The sequence below is a fragment of the Rhinatrema bivittatum genome, chromosome 3 (genome assembly GCF_901001135.1).
Source record: "Rhinatrema bivittatum chromosome 3, aRhiBiv1.1, whole genome shotgun sequence".
Classification (NCBI taxonomy): Eukaryota; Metazoa; Chordata; class Amphibia; order Gymnophiona; family Rhinatrematidae; genus Rhinatrema; species Rhinatrema bivittatum.
In genome coordinates, this window is record NC_042617.1 from 536,265,186 (window position 1) to 536,280,838 (window position 15,653).

Sequence of the window (15,653 nt, forward strand, 5' to 3'; positions counted from 1 at the left end):
GACTTTTCGGGAGAATTAACATCAGGAGAGGACTTTTAACAATTTAAACCCTTATCTGAGGTGTGGTCTTTGGGATGCTGTAATGGGACATTAGAACAGCCGTGACATATGATTTTACTATTATTGATGATTTATTTATTTATTTGATTTATATTCCGCCTTTCAGACACTTCAAAGTGGATATTTATTGCTTCATATTTTATGAAGAAAGATGATGTTTCTGTTTTTCCATGGTTGCATTGCAAACGGGATCTGGCTTTTTGTGGTTTCTAATTCTGTTTTTGCCTGTATTTTTCTATTTATGGCCACTTTATTCTATATTCTTGAGGGTCTGTCTATATTCTACATGTTTGTCCAACAACACTGAGGGAGATTGGATGATTCAAAGGAATCATCACAGCTTTACAGAGCCTTTCAAGACTTGAAATCTTGCCCGGATTGGTAGGGATCTCAAAAAGGTTGGCCTCCATGAAATAAGTTGATGGCTTAATTACAGCTCCAGAAGCCATAGCATAAACATTCACAACAGTCATTGTTGAGTCCTACCAACTTGTGAATTTTTCTGTACCTTTTATCACCATCGCTGTATAGTATTAAATCTATAAAAATTTGCTTAAAACCTATACATTGTTTAGGATTCTGACATTATTTTATCATGTAGTAAAGTTCTGTAATTTTATTATTGCTCCAATGAGGATCCTGTCAAACACATCTGGATAATTCCTCGCAGGAAAGAGATGAGGAAGGAAGACGCACACACTACTTCGGCAGACCCTGACCCCCTCCCGGGAACTACATCTCCCGGCATGCCCAGCCCGGAAGCGGAAGCTTCGCCACCGGACACACCGGCTGTCGTCTTTGCAGACAGACAACACATGAATGAGAGGAAGTGGCTGAGTTAAAGGGCCGCCGCGGGGACCCCTGCGCTCGGTGACAGCCTGGAGCCATGGCAGTGGAGGAGAACTGAACGGGTCTCCGAGCTCCACACTGCTGGGCGGGCTGGAGCCCGGCACGATGCCCCGCAGGAAGCAATCCCACCCGCAGCCTGTCAAACGTGAGTGTGGAGCGGGAGGGGGCATTGTCCCGCACACCCCTTGTGGAGAAGGGGGGTTGGGTGCAGAGAGGAGCCGACCCCAGTGCAGAGCGCCTTATACAGGCTGGGCTGAGGGGTTTCCTACCCTCTGATAGTGCCCTGGTGGGATGAGGAAACGCCACTGATGACTGACAACTCGGACTTCTCGTGGCAAAGTGATGTGGATGTCCTTTTAGTCCACGTGAATATGTAGTAACCAACAAGTTGTAGGCGATAGCTTGTTGTTAGACTGAGTCAATACAGTTCGAAAACTAGTCACAGATGTATTGAGTTAATTTCATTAAAGTATTGCCTACAGTTTGACTTTTTTTTTTTAACATACGTCCCGTAGCAAAATTGCTTTCACTCCTCCAAATTGACATTGTGATAGGTGTGCTAGAAACTATTTAACAGCTTTTATTCCACTGTGGTGGTCTGTAGGCATATAAGAATAATTAATATGCCTGCTCTTTTTTTGATTTTGGTAGGGATTTAATCAGATGGCGCATGAAGATAATTCCCCCAAAACAAAATATATCAAATTAATTTGCATGCTTTAAAGCAAGATTCTTCTTATCCCAATCAAACTGATTTTACAATAGACCTTGACAGAATAGAACAAACTTAAAGCAAACTCTTCCAACTTAACTTGTACTCTCAGTGCAGCTTGACAGGACGCTGCATCTTGCTGTAGTTCACTGGGGAGAGAATGCCTGAGAAAACGTGCTCTTCACACACCCCCTTTAATTAGAGCCTGGGGTGATTATAAGATGCTCTTCTGTCAATATGACTTCTCCTACAGCCACGTAATGTCTAGTATGTCCTAATGTGTTGGAAATGATCACTGGAACTGTGCCCTCTGAGCAAACAGAATACGGGGGTGAATGTGATCTGCTTGCTGTGGCCTATGCATGTGATGATCCTTGCTGTGTTGTATAGTAACTGCACTTGCTAGAGCAGCTTTAAAGGAAGGTGGAGAGAGGAGACACTGCCGTGTTATAAACAAAAAAAACCCGCTGCTTATTTATTAATCCCAGCTTTCCTAAACATGGAGAAATAGAAGTTGTGAGCCCTTAAAAGAAAATAAGTAATGTTTAGATTACAAATATCATAGCCATGGCATAAAATATAGAAATTTTAAACTGGGTATTAACCTACAGGTTGTCTTATAAAACTGGAAACCAATCACAGCCTTCAAACTTTGGCCACACAGTGGTGAGAGGCAAATAAATTATGGTGAAAACTTACTATTTGCTTACTGTGTTCTGGATGCAAAATCTTTACTAACTTTTATTTTAATATATCTTCAAAATGAGATCTTTTATTATTGGCAGTTAATATTTGCAGCTATTCATTTATTAATGGTATGTATTACTATGGTGCTATTATTTAGAAATTCATATCAAATGAATAAGAATTAAGCTGACACATCAGTGAATTGGAGAGTGGTTTACTTTGTGCCAGTTATGTTCATAAACGTGGTTTTTCTTTTGGGCAAAGAAATGATGAAAATGCAAACTTTAAAAAAAAAAAAGAAAAGTCTGTGTTGGAGCCCAATTTGCCTGCTTTTGAAGGTGCTGAGAGCTCAGACATTGTGCTTTGCGTCTCACTAAATATTGCTGCACTCTCCCATTTAGCAGTGGTGTCCAATGCTCCCCTCCCCCCCCCCCCCCCCCCCCCCCCCCCCCCCCCCCCCCCCAAGGAGTGACTGGTTGTGTGCAAAGTTTTTTTGGGGTCTTTTTTTTTTTTTGTGAGCAACAATTTTTTGAGTACCAATATTAACGTTGCATTTCTGTATATAGCACAAAGAAACATTTATGAGAGTGACCACGTAAAACCTGTGAGCGATGCTCCAAAATGTAGGAACATGTGCTCAGCTTAGAGGAAACTATGGCAGTGTCCCATACAAATCAAAACCCAGTGTGGAATACATATTGAAATCAGCTTCAGAGAATAGACTGCTTTCTTCCATGTATTACCTAAAGCTGTATCAGGTAATTAAATTGATAGGACTCATGCTTATACTGATACTTTCTTTATAAACCTACAATAAATGACAACATTCCAAGGAAACAAAAATAATTGTATTTGTAGTTTTAAATATTTTCAAACTTGGCTAATTCAGGGGCCGATGTAGAATGGTGCACAGTGGAATGCATCTTTTAGCCTGCGTTTGTGTGTGCCTTTTGTGCAACAAAAACTCACTCCAGGTACAGGAAGGAGTTTTGTGCACAGAAAATGTGCAGAGCTCAAAGAGAGTAATATTTAGCACCCTTGCATGGAAATCCCATGCAAATGAAGGCATTAAATATTACTTCCCAATGCGGATAGATTGCATCGGGCCAGTGCACCTTCTCTAGCGCTGGAAACTTAACATCTGGGTCAAAGCTGGAGTTAATTTTCCAGCATTATAGAAAAAATAATTAAAAAGGGAAAAACATATCTGAGTGGTTAAGTGGCGGCAACCGCCACTGCTATTTAGCCAGATAAGTACTAACTTATCTGTCTATCTGGCAGCAGAAATCAGCTGCCGGATACATCAGTATTTATCTGGCTATTTGGCACGGTCACCACTACATAGCTGGATGAGTATTGATTTATCCAGCTATCTGTTAGCTGCTTCCCTCTGCTATATAGCTGAATAAGTTGGTATTTATCCGACTGTGTGGTGGCTGCCGCAACTTGTAGAGACAGCTCCCTCTCCCTGTGTTAAAATGTGCATTCAACCTGTGCCAAATGCTAGAAATCTGCGCACATTTTTTTTTAACGCTCAGATTATTGCATCGGCCTCTTAGTGTTACTGAATGGAATTTTCACAATGGTGTGGTGGTGTTATGTAAGCAATGTATTTTTATCTGGGAAGGGAGGAGAGATTGGACAATTCTGTTATCTAAACTATTTGAGCATCATTACTTCACTCCCATTTCACTTATCTTTTTGGATGCAAAAGTGATGAAAATATTAGTCTGAGACAGAACTGTAAGGGAAATCTAATAACTGCTAGACTTTCCTGTTGGTGTCCCATTTCTTGGCTACCACACCTAAAGATTCTCAGTTAAGGTTAAAAATAATCTTTATTTATCATTTCCTTATCAGTCTGCCGTACCAGTCCAGACAAGTGCATTGTGCCTCCCTGTCAGCAGGTGGCGATAGAGAACTACTAGATTTCCATGACATCACTCATAGTACATGAGCTGATGGATTACTAAACCTTGCCAGTATTTATCTGTCTCCAGCAGGTACAGACATATCTGGACTGATGCAGCATTTGAAGGACTCCTGGTTGATTGTCATTTGGAGGTCCCCGTAAAACCCAAGGGTTAAAAAAGTAGACTTAGGTAGCCTCAGGGTTCCTGCTAAAGGGTTCCAATCCCCTTGTGGGATGAAATTCTCTTTTCGGGGATATGGCCTATTGATTTCTTCCAGTTCCAAAGAAGGAAGGCACGTTCAGGCCCATTCTGGACCTCAGAGAGGTCAATCGATGCCTTCAAGGTGTCTCACTTTCATATGGAGACCTTGCAGTAGGTCATAATATTGGTGAGAAAAGGAAAGTTGCCTTCATTCCTAGATCTGAGAGAAGCTTATTTGCACATTCCTATCAGAAGAGATCATCAGAGATATCTGCAGGATGTAGTGATGGGGAGTCATTTTCAGTTCTGAGCTCTTCCATTTGGGCTGGCTACTGCACTGTGAACCTTCTCCAAGGTCATGTTGGTAGTAGCAGCCTTTTTGTGCAGAGAGGGTATACTAGTACACCCTTTCCTGGATGACTAGCTTATCAGAGCCAAGTTGGAAAAATTAAATCGGTCAGCAACTGCCAACGTCATAGCTGGGTGGTGAATTTCTCAGAGAGCAGATTGCATCCCATGTGAGCCTTTGAGTATCTTGGAATGAGATTTGACACTGCTATGGTAAAGACATTTTTACCATAGGAACGAATCTGCAAGATGCACCTCCAGTTGAGAGGATTGTTATCAGCGTACTCCCCTCAGGTGTGGGATTATCTTCAAGTTTTGAGGTCAATGGTGGGAACCCTAGACTCCCCTGGGCAAAAGCACAAATGTGACCCCTTCAGAAATTCTTTCTATCAAAGTGGTTGTATTAGCATTTCAGTGGTCTCCATGTCTCTGAAATTTGAAGGGTGCTTACCCATTTCGTAGTTGGTTAGGAAGAATCTGTGGTAGTAGCTAGACAAGGACAACTTGAGAAAAGGGATGCGTCTGTAGAAACCAATATAGACAGTAGTGACAATGAATGCTAGCCAAAAAGCTCAGTTGTAACCAGGTGACACAGGGCCTGTGTCAAAAGAGGAAGTGAGTTTGTCCATCAACTGATTGGAAACCAGAGCCATTTGCCTATCTCTTCTGGTGTTCCTCCCTCTGATTCTTGGAATGGCGGCCTTTCAGATAAGATTGTATGCAAGAGCTGAGGCATAAGTGAACAGACAAAAGGAAGCACTAAACGTATCTGGGGCAAGCAAGCGACTGCTATCTTGACAGAAGGACGCACTGTCTGCAGCTCACATTACTATACAGGACTATGTTCAAGCAGACTTCCTCTGCCGGCATTTGTTAGACCCAGGGGAATAAGAATTGAGAGAGAAGGCCTTCCAGTTAGTAATCAACCGATGGGGAGCCCCGCAAGTGGATCTCATGGGAACAAGGTAGCGTTTCAAATTGGGGTGGTTTTTCAGTCACAGAAAAGAAGGCAGCTTCATGGGAATAGATGCCCTGATTCAGCCATGTCTAGAAGACCGCTTTTGCTTTGTTTCCTCTGTAGACATTCATAGATGTGCAAAGAAGAATAGAGGAGCATCTGGCTTTGGGTCTAACAATAGACCTGGATTGAGCAAAGAGACCATAATCCACTGATCTGATATGCCTCAGGGTGATGAAACCAGGGCCGGAAAAAGGGAATAAGCACCCTAGGTAAACCTTATAGCCTTGCAACCCATCACCTCCCTGGCCCCACCCTCCTCCTCATAGCCCTCGCCACACATACAAATTATGCATTTATAACACATTTTGCATGAAAAAGGACATTCGAAGTACAGTCTTCTGAGGTGAAAATATTACTAAACTGCTGTGGTGCCAACCAGAGAACACTACAGAAAAATAAATTATTCGTTTGCTGCTCTGATGCTTGTTCAGTTGATTAGCTTTGACAAAGGTACACGGATAAGGTTTACAAAGTTACCAGCTCATGTATTTTGAGTGATGTCACAGAAAACTTGTACTTTTCTGTCTCTGTTTTGCAAGGAGGCATAAACCGCTTGTCTGGGCTGCTATGGTAGATGGGCACGGTGTTCCTCTCCCCCCCAAACACTGTGCGGCACATCACATAGCTTCCTTCTTGCCACCCTTCCATATGGTCTATGTTTGTGGCTTGAAATTGTTGAACAGCCAATATTTTTCCCCAGTCTCAGCTAGAGACCTCTGTAGTTCTTTTAAAGTTCTCTTAGACCTTCAACAGCAGTTTACTTAACCCATGGCTACTGACTCTAGAGGGGCAGCCTGATCACAGCAGAGCCCTGATGACGCCAAACTGGTTCCACTTGCCAGCGATAGACTTGAGTGCTCTAAGGGATAATCAAACACGTTGACATTTCTTATAGCTTTCCCTCCAATTTGAATAAAGTTATCCCAGAATTCTTTCAGCGGCTCCTTGTTTTGCATGTTTTGACCTTTGTGTCAAATTCACTTCATACAACAGAAACAGCTTAATTCTTCATCCAGGAGTATTCAGAATGGCTCAACTGCTGTGACTGAACATAAATTAAATGGAACCCATCTATTATGGGGCCCTGTTATGGCACTTTTTTTTTTTAACTGGAGCTAATTTGGGTTTGCTGTGACAATGGATGTGAAGATTTACACAATCAAGAATTTTTGGCATTTTTTTTTTATTCTCAAAATTTCTTTTAGAACAACAATTATAAAAAATATTCCACGATGAATGTCTAGCACAGGAGTGAGCAAACTGGGGTGAGGGGGGGGCTTGAATCGTCCTAAAGGGGAGCATACTGGATGCCTAACCAGGGAAGAAAACAAAAAAGGCTATGCTCTGTGCCCAAGCCTGGATTTAGGCATAGATGGCATAGGCATTTGCCTAGGGTGCCCGATACCCAGGCCAAAGAAGGACTCTGCTCCAGCAGTCCACTTCAAAGGGGCACTACCACAGCACTCTGGGACTTTAGGGGAGAGCAGGGGAAAGGGACATACTTCATTTTCCAATCTCCAGGATCTGGCCCTGTCTGCGCCATGGAGGCGGCCGCCAGAACGTAGTGACCTTTGTAAGCGTGCCAGGGCTAAGCCACGCAACTCTTCCAGTGCACCATGCAGAGGGGCTGACTCTGCTGTCATGGGCCTGCGGGAGGGTGCTTTCTGTACCCTGCTGCAGAGCTGTGCAAGAGAGGAGATGCTGCAGTCCTGCACAGTCCAGGAAGACCTGCAAGCCTCAGCCAGGGAGGAGTTCCTGCTGCCCCTGGGGGGAAACAGATTGCTGAGGGAGGGGAATGGGCAGAGAGGCCAGAGAGAGTGGGGAAGGAGAGAAAAAAGGCAAAATGTGAAAAAGTTAAATAAGCAGATCGGAGCGTGAGAAAATAAGAGGTGAGCAAACTAAGGAAAATGCAAAAATAGGAAAATTAGTAAAACAGTACAGTAAAAAAAAAAAAAAAAAAAGTTGTGCAGAGTGGGTGGATTTTTTTTCTCAACTCCAAAAAAATAAGTTTTTAAAAACATTTTCCAGCTCGTGGTGTGGAGTGTGTGTCCTGTGCTTATCTGGTATGCTTTGGTCTGTGTGTGTAGTCTATATCTCTCTGTGTGTGATGTGGTCTGACTGCCTGTGTCTGTGCTTCTCTGTCTGTGTGGTGCGTCTTGTGTCTTTGTGCCTGTCTGGGTGTTGGGTTTCTCTCTCTTTATAGGGTTTGGGGTGTCTTTGTCTCTCTGTGTCTATCTGGGTATGGGGTAACTGTGTGTCTGTTTTGCGCTGTCGGTCTGGATTTTGGGTGTCTGTGTCTCTGTCTCTATCTAGGTGCAGGGTGTCTGTCTGTGTGTATGTGTGAGCTTACTCCTTTCAGCAACTTGAAGAGAAATAAAATGGGAGCTTTCAGTCACTGTTTGGCAGTGTGGTTGCCGATCAATATCTTTTCATGTGTGTGTAATACAATTTATATATATATATATATATAATTTTATTAACCCATTTTGGGGGCCCCCTTATCAATTGCAGTGAAGGGAAGGGGGGACTGCGGCTTAAAAGTTTGCTCACTCCTGGTCTAGAGTACCATATATTGTACAAACTGAAACAAACTTACTACATTAATACATTTTGATCTGTATTTTTTAGACAGGGTGTGAAATCTTTTGCAAGGCACCATATACTCGTAGAAGTTGTGGTGGCAGTTTTGGCCACATCTGGATAGGAAGATAAGGCTTTTGTTTCTTGATTTGGCTTCCCAAGAGTCTGAAATTTAGTGCAGACGGTGACCCATAAAAAGTAACTGATTTGGATGTTAAAGGGGTGTGCAGCATATTGCATGAAGATAATTCTATTCTTCAGAGACAGACTAAGAATTTGGGGAGCTTGGCAAGCCAAACCCCCTCATTTGTAAACACTGTAACGCCCATGGTATACACCCTTGTACTTCTGTAGAGATTTTTTTTTTAACTTTACTGCTGTCCTTGTAATTGACAGGAATTGAGGACAGGTACCACTTTATCTAACTGAATGAAGCTATAAAAATTCTGGCATCTGCCTTTAAAAGTCTACATAATAAAACCAGGACGTGGAGTGGGATAGGTGTGAGGTAGGGAGGCTGAGACTAGAAGGGTTTTTTCCCCCCTCTTTCCCTTTCCACAGAGCTAAAACCTTGTCAGTCACGTGGCCTGGACTAACGGCAAGGCATCTCCTTAATACATTTCCCTGGCTCCCATACATTTTTGGCTATTTCCTAAGATTTCTAAATATTTTCCATCCTATTTATAACCGCTCAAGCATGTACTGGGCATAATTTAGGAAATGAAAAGGCTAAAATGGCATAAAGAGACAAAAGGCACAAGCCAAAAACCTTCTAAGTTTCAAAAAGCCGATATTTGGTGTCTCGTTCCTGCACATTCTTTGATTATAGAAATCTTTTTCATGCAGTTGGACAGAGAGGTAAATCCCTCGAAAAAGCTGTTTGCCATCCTGGCTGCTGTTCTTCTCCTGCCTGAGTTTTTGAAGGGAAGGAGGGTGCTAGGCAGCTTAATAACGTGCTTGTTGGGTAACTTGCTTGACTGGGCATCACGGAAGGCTACTGTGAAGTCTTTACTTTGATATATGCACGTTTGTAAAACAACATGCATTGTACCTTGTTTTAAGCATTTGCAGCCTGTGCTAATAGCCCGACTAGGTCTTCATGGTAAATGTGTGGAAGCCCTCTGAATAGGCCTTCGACATGCTTGGAGTCTATGACTTTGATCACGTATTGGTGGCATCTGTTGATGGGTTTTTTTGGTTTTTTTTTTTAGGCCTGACCATTTCCACCTGCTCTTATAGGTTTCCAGCTCAATCGGCCCCAATCTCTACTGGGCTGATGCGCCTTACACCATCATTTTGCAACTGCCCATTCCCTCTTTACCTTCTCCTCCTCTCCCTTTCAGCCCAGCCATTGCAGCAATAGTCCTAAGCCAATTCCTTCCCCAGAAGCCAAGATGCGAGTACCCCGTTAGCCTGTCCAGCAGGTGATGCCCCTGCAGTCATGTACTTTTAAGCTCGTTCAGCGTTCCATGCATTTTCATGTTTTCTTCTTCCCTGTAAATCACTGAACATTTTCTTACAGGTTTCAGGTAGCCCTGGTGAATGAGTTACTTGTGAAGGGCCAGTGCCCTTTGTAATTTGCGCCCAGTGACTCTTTGGCATCTCAGTAATCTGGTGGGGTGGCCCTTTTGTGTGTTTCAGTGGAGGACGGCTTGGAGAGGAGTGCAGGAAGTGGCCTTGTCTTGGAGAATGACCTCATGCTGGGGCAGGACCTGGAATTCGAGGACAGCGGTGACAGGATCATGGGCTTCGAAAAGGACTCTGAAGGTGTGTAACAGTGTTTCTCACAGCTCTGCTAATCGCCTTATCACGCAGGTGATCACAGCGCATGGTTTGTGTCCAGTAACTTGCTGTAACGACACGTGAGAAGGCTGTGTGTCCTGCTGCATCCAGAAGTGATCAAATGCTACTTTTTCACCAGTGAAGTAGCAGGCGTGAATAGCTACAGTTGCCAAATTCAGTGAAAACCTCCTGTGGGGAGCTTGTCCACCATGAAAAACATTACTGCAGAAAGGAGTTTGCACCAAAAGTGAGCAGTTTTCCCACTTACCTGTGGGGAAAAAAAAAAGGTGAGAGCAGCTGTGCTCGAACCTATTAATAGCACAGTAGTGACGTGTTCTTGTTGGCTTGGGAAACAGATTTGAAGAACTGGTGCGTTATGTTTCCATAAAGGTGACTGGTGCTGCCTGGCGTACCTCCCTATACTGGAAGGAGACAGGACCTAAAGGGAAGGTCTTGCTATGTTTATAGTGATTACTGCCTTGAATCATTGGTAGATGGGCTACAAGATTTTTTTTAAATCTTCCTTTTTTTTTTTTTTTTTTTGTTAATTCTGAGCACTTTTTAGGGCAATCTTGTCCTGTTATTTCCAATTTGCAAAGCGGCACCATTTTGCTGAATTAGCTTCCTGATGGATGGTAAATTGATCCTTTGATGTAGCAGAGTCTGAATTGGGTTGTTTCCTGGCATCCTGTCACTGACAGGAGCATAGTGTGCAGCATTACATGACTGGTATGTCTCCGTTTTGCAGACTATTTGCTCTGTGGGTATGCAGTCATAATTATTACAGTCCAAGCTTTTCCTTCAGTGACTGCAGTGAAACCCCTTATTACAGGCTGGTGCAAGGTTTCTAATTGTCTTGGCTGGCTTCAACATTTACTGCCTCCACACTGGGCTGCTGCAATTCACACCCCCCCCCCCCCCCCCCCTGCCACTGCTGACCCCACATCTGCACCTTCCCAGCTTGTCCGTGCCATGCTAGGCAACTCTGCATCAAGTTGTGCCAGCAAGTGATTGTGGGGACTCTGAGCTACCACATATGCTCACAGTCCCTTTACTCTTATAGCCCAGAAGGTAGGGGGTAAGGACCGCAGTCATAGATGGACTGAGAGCTTGTAGTCGCATGCTTTTACATTCTGATCCGTGATAGCCTAGCATGACACTGAGGGGCTGGAGAGGCATGGACAAGGGGTAACAAAAGTGTTAGGGGATCAGAAGGAGCTGCCGCTGTGGGGGAACGAGGTGGCAGAGGCTGTGCTGATATGTTTTCTTGTTGCCCTGGTCAGCTGCCTGTGCTGACTTGTCAGTCATGTCGGCTGTGCCTTGCTGTGAGAAGCCTGCTCTTCTACCTTTGTGTGCATTGATCTTTAAATCATAATTGTATTGCCAAACAAGGCAATAGAAAACTGTCAGAGCTGAAATACCCAAAAGAGAAGGTAAGGATTTTTATTTTAGTGCTTTCTGCTTTGCAAGATGTCCCATTTCAGCAGATTCTCTGTAGACGGCTCTACTGCTGTATGGTCCCCTTGGATTGGAGGCTTTTTCTCTCTGACTGCAACAGTGACACTGAAACTTCAAATTAATAGCAAATTCTGAATAGGAGAAATTAATATGCAACATTTATATCTGTTTCTGAACCTATAGCAGGATTGGTTTTCAGGATGTCCCTCGTGAGTATGCATGGGAATAGATGCATGAGAGATACTTGCATATTAGTTATGAGCAGCTTGAAAAGCAGTCCAGCTAGGTTGCTCTTTAGGACTGGGTTTAGAACCTCTGCCTTTTTGGCATGCTGTGCTATAAAATTCTTTTTTCCTATCCTTTCTATTATTTGTGTCCAGCAGGCAATGCTTTCCTTTGTAATACTGTGTACGTTCAATTGCCCATCAGATAATTTTTTTTTTAATTTTGTTTGGCTTGGCAGCTTCTTCCTGCACCTTTCTCTTCCTAACCTGGCCTTTGCAGTGATACTGCTTAGCCAGGGACCACGGAGCACAGCTCCCTCTGGAGCCAGGTATGTGCGCGCCCTGAATCTGACCATTGTGTGAGACTATATTCTGCAATGCCTGGGACTCCTCCTGTTCCACTCAAGGGCTGCACTGCAGCATCCTGGGCCAGCTCGAGCAACAGAAACAGAGCTTGGGGCTCCAACCCAGATCTCCCGCGTGACAGCATCAGGCTGGTCATGAACTTCTGCTACTCTGTCCACTGCTACCGCTGAGGCTGCCATTCTGAGGGCTGGGGAAGGATTTCTGGGTACCAGAATGGCTCTGTTTCTGATGATCTTGTGAAATTATAAGAAGCCTCAGAAGTTGTGGTTTGTGCTTTTATATGAGTTTCTTCCCCAGTTGTGAAGCCAACAGATTAAATTTGCCTGCACTAGAATCACATCGGGGGGGGGGGGGGGTATCTATGAGTCTTCCTTGCTGTTTTGTAGGAAAGAGTTTATTTTAAAAATGTTATTTTAACAGACTACTTCCAAAATGAATTGCTTCCTTTTGAATTTCTCAGCTACCATGTAATAAACATATGTAGACAGAGGTGCTTCCTTGCTGCCAGCATGGCGTCTCTGAGAGTTTTGGAAGCTGCAGTTATTCTGTTACAAGTCTTAAACGTGGCACCTCCAAATACCCTTAGTCTATATAAAAAGCACCAGTGCTAGGACTCACTAATGTTGTACAATGTCCCTGCAGCAGAATGAGAGGTGTACAGGGTAAAAGCATGGACAAAAATAAGTATATAAAAAGATAGTACATCGGAAATCAAGGGAACCCCTGGATGTACACCAGTAAGACAGGTATTGAGATACCATGGAGGCAGCAGTCATAACCCTTGGGGATGGGGAATGGAGTCTCATCTCTCACAGAATGGGTGATACCTTGTGACCAGGCTCAGGGTGCACGTGGACCTGGCTCTGTAGCCCCCAAGCCAAGTCTGGTGGCTGCAAGGGCTGGGCTAGATTGGGACTAGGAGGGAGGACAGGTTTTATAAAAATAAGCAAAACCTCTGGTAGGTATGAGTGAAAGCTCACGGTACCAAAGCCCAGTGGAGGCCAGTTCCGTTGGAGCTGGAAGCCCTGAAAGAGCAGGAGGGAACTGGTGGGCCAACAAACAAAAAGAAGTGATATTCCAATGCAGAAATATTCTTTACTCACACTGTAGTATAAAACCCTGATCTACCCTGAACTTTCACCATTAGCAGTAGGGAGATTCCTGAAATAATTGGAGGGAGTATTATGAAAGCTCCTGCTGCTGCTCTTTGCAAATAAGATTGCTCTGCATGTGGCTGCTGCCTTGATGCTTTTCTGCTTTGGTTGGTGACTCAGAAGAGCTGCTCGCACTGCATTGCTTGTTGAATTTGTGGAATTAGTTCATAATTCTTGCTGGAGGATCACATTGTCAGGAAGTTTGTCCTGGCTAGATTTGTTTTGTGGAAGAGCAGTGTGGGGTGTGTTTTTGTTTTTTGTTTTTTTTGACAAGTAAGGGTGTAGGAATTAGGATGCAGTGGGGCATGTGTGATCTGACTTTAGCTGGGAAAAAGTACTGAGTGTGTGCTCTGACATAAAACTTGCCCTTTTCCTAGTGTGTAGACGGATGGAGTCAGGACCATACATAAGAACATAAGAAATTGCCATGCTGGGTCTGACCAAGGGTCCATCAAGCCGAGCATCCTGTTTCCAACAGAGGCCAAACCAGGCCACAAGAACCTGGCAATTACTCAAACACCAAGAAGATCCCATGCTACTGATGCAATCAATAGCAGTGGCTATTCCTTAAGTAAACTTGATTAATAGCAGTTAATGGATTTCTCCTCCAAGAACCTATCCAAACCCCCCTTGAATCCAGCTATACCAGCTGCACCAACCACATCCTCTGGCATCAAACTCCAGAGCCTTACTGTGCTTTGGGTAAAAAAGAATTTTCTCCGATTAGTCTCAAATGTGCTACTTGCTAACTTCATGGAATGCCCCCTAGTCCTTCCATTATTCGAAAGTGTAAAAACCGGGTTACAGGTTATGCTCCCCTGCCAGCAGATGAAGACTGAGCAAGCTGACATCACAGTATATATACTCCTGCAGTGACCCCAGCCTGCCAGTGTTCTCCGTCTCCAGCAGATGGTGGATGTGCATCTCCCTATAGGGATTGCTTCGGGTTTTTGGAAGGAGAATTTTGAATTAAGGAAAAGAAAGCCCCGCTCTCCTGCGGTGATACCAAAAGGTCCTCCCCAGTTGAGAATTCCTGAGATAATTTCTGTGGTCCTTCAGAGATGTGCCTTGCTCCAGTAACTGGGTTTTCCAGCGTGGACTTAGCTGCTCGTTCGGCTGAAAGGCAGTGGGTGCAGGAGGCTGAGCACGGCGGTGCCTTCTCCCCCAGCAGCTGGAGACAGTCTCTGTGCTTAGCCAGTAAACACTAAGCTCAGGTAAGGTTTAAAAAAAAAAAAGTTTTACCTTCGGAGACAGAGGGGTTTTAAGACTTCCTCTGGTCTCTATGCTCAGCGTGCCATCCCGACGTTGGTTCCCACTCCCATTGAGGTTGGGGAACTGGGCAGCCTTGCGAGTTGAGCAGCCCCAGTGGGTTAGGCCACGCAGTTAGGCTTTTTGCTTGCACGCCCCGTGGTAGGCCTAGGCAGTGTTTTTGTGTGCCCTCTACAAGCCATCAGTATTTACCCTCTACAAGCCATCGGTATTTGCAGTGCATCAGCTCTGTGCACATGTTGTGCTCTCAGTTTTGGGCGCGCCTTTTGTGCGCCACAAATTTTGAACTGTTTCAAACACTTTAGCTTGGTGCAAAATTTGTGAGTGTGCCTTGCACGCTTACTTCTCCAGTGCTTAATTTTTATGCGCATACATTTTTGAGTGTGAGCTGTTCAGACGCACGTTTTCTGCCGCGATGGTGCCAGTAAATAAGAAGCTTAAGCATCTTTCTCTTTGTGTTGCCTGTCATAATAGGGCTTCTCAGCCTGACCTGCCTTCTAACATGTCAGCTCTGTTTGGACGCTCAGGGCGAGTTGTCTTCCTTGGATTTTGCTAAGCCCTGCTCCTCCTTTTCTGATGATGGTTTGGTTAGGGCCTTAGCAGGAAGGATGCCAGACCTTGGTTCTCCCTTGACTGGCTCCTCCACAGGAGAGGGAAATTCTGTGGACCCCGCTCCAGTTCCTTCTGTACTTTGTTTGGACCCGGCTGCTTTATATTGGGTGGAATTTATTCAAGGCTTACAAGCTTTTCTTTAGGCACAGTCGTCTGCTTCACCCAATCCTGTCAAATCGGACTCTCAGCTGGTGGTTCCTCCCTCTTCCAGTCCTATGCTAAAGCACCGGGGCTCGCCTCAGCTCCCTGCAGGTATTCTCGAAAGGAACCCAGATATCACTGATGATCCTGATTCCCTGGAAGATGGGGAAATCCCTCCGGGTCTGGAACTGTATTGTACCATGTTGCAGAGATGAACTGCTGGCCCTGATTTCCCAGACTTAAACAACCGGGTGTCCCTGGTTCGAGAATCCCATT

The 15,653-nt window shown here is 44.4% G+C and overlaps 1 protein-coding gene across 1 annotated transcript in view; it reads left to right on the top strand.

Annotated features, from left to right (window-relative positions):
* Positions 1–862: 862 nt before the first annotated feature.
* The window catches only part of ZNF513 (zinc finger protein 513), an 81,405-nt gene continuing 66,614 nt past the window's right edge, over positions 863–15,653 (top strand). Inside the window, exons 1-2 of the mRNA XM_029596348.1 lie at positions 863–1,054; positions 10,013–10,138. Coding sequence (XP_029452208.1) covers positions 1,015–1,054; positions 10,013–10,138 — 166 coding nt within the window. The 5' untranslated portion in view covers positions 863–1,014. The remainder of the gene's footprint in view (positions 1,055–10,012; positions 10,139–15,653) is intronic.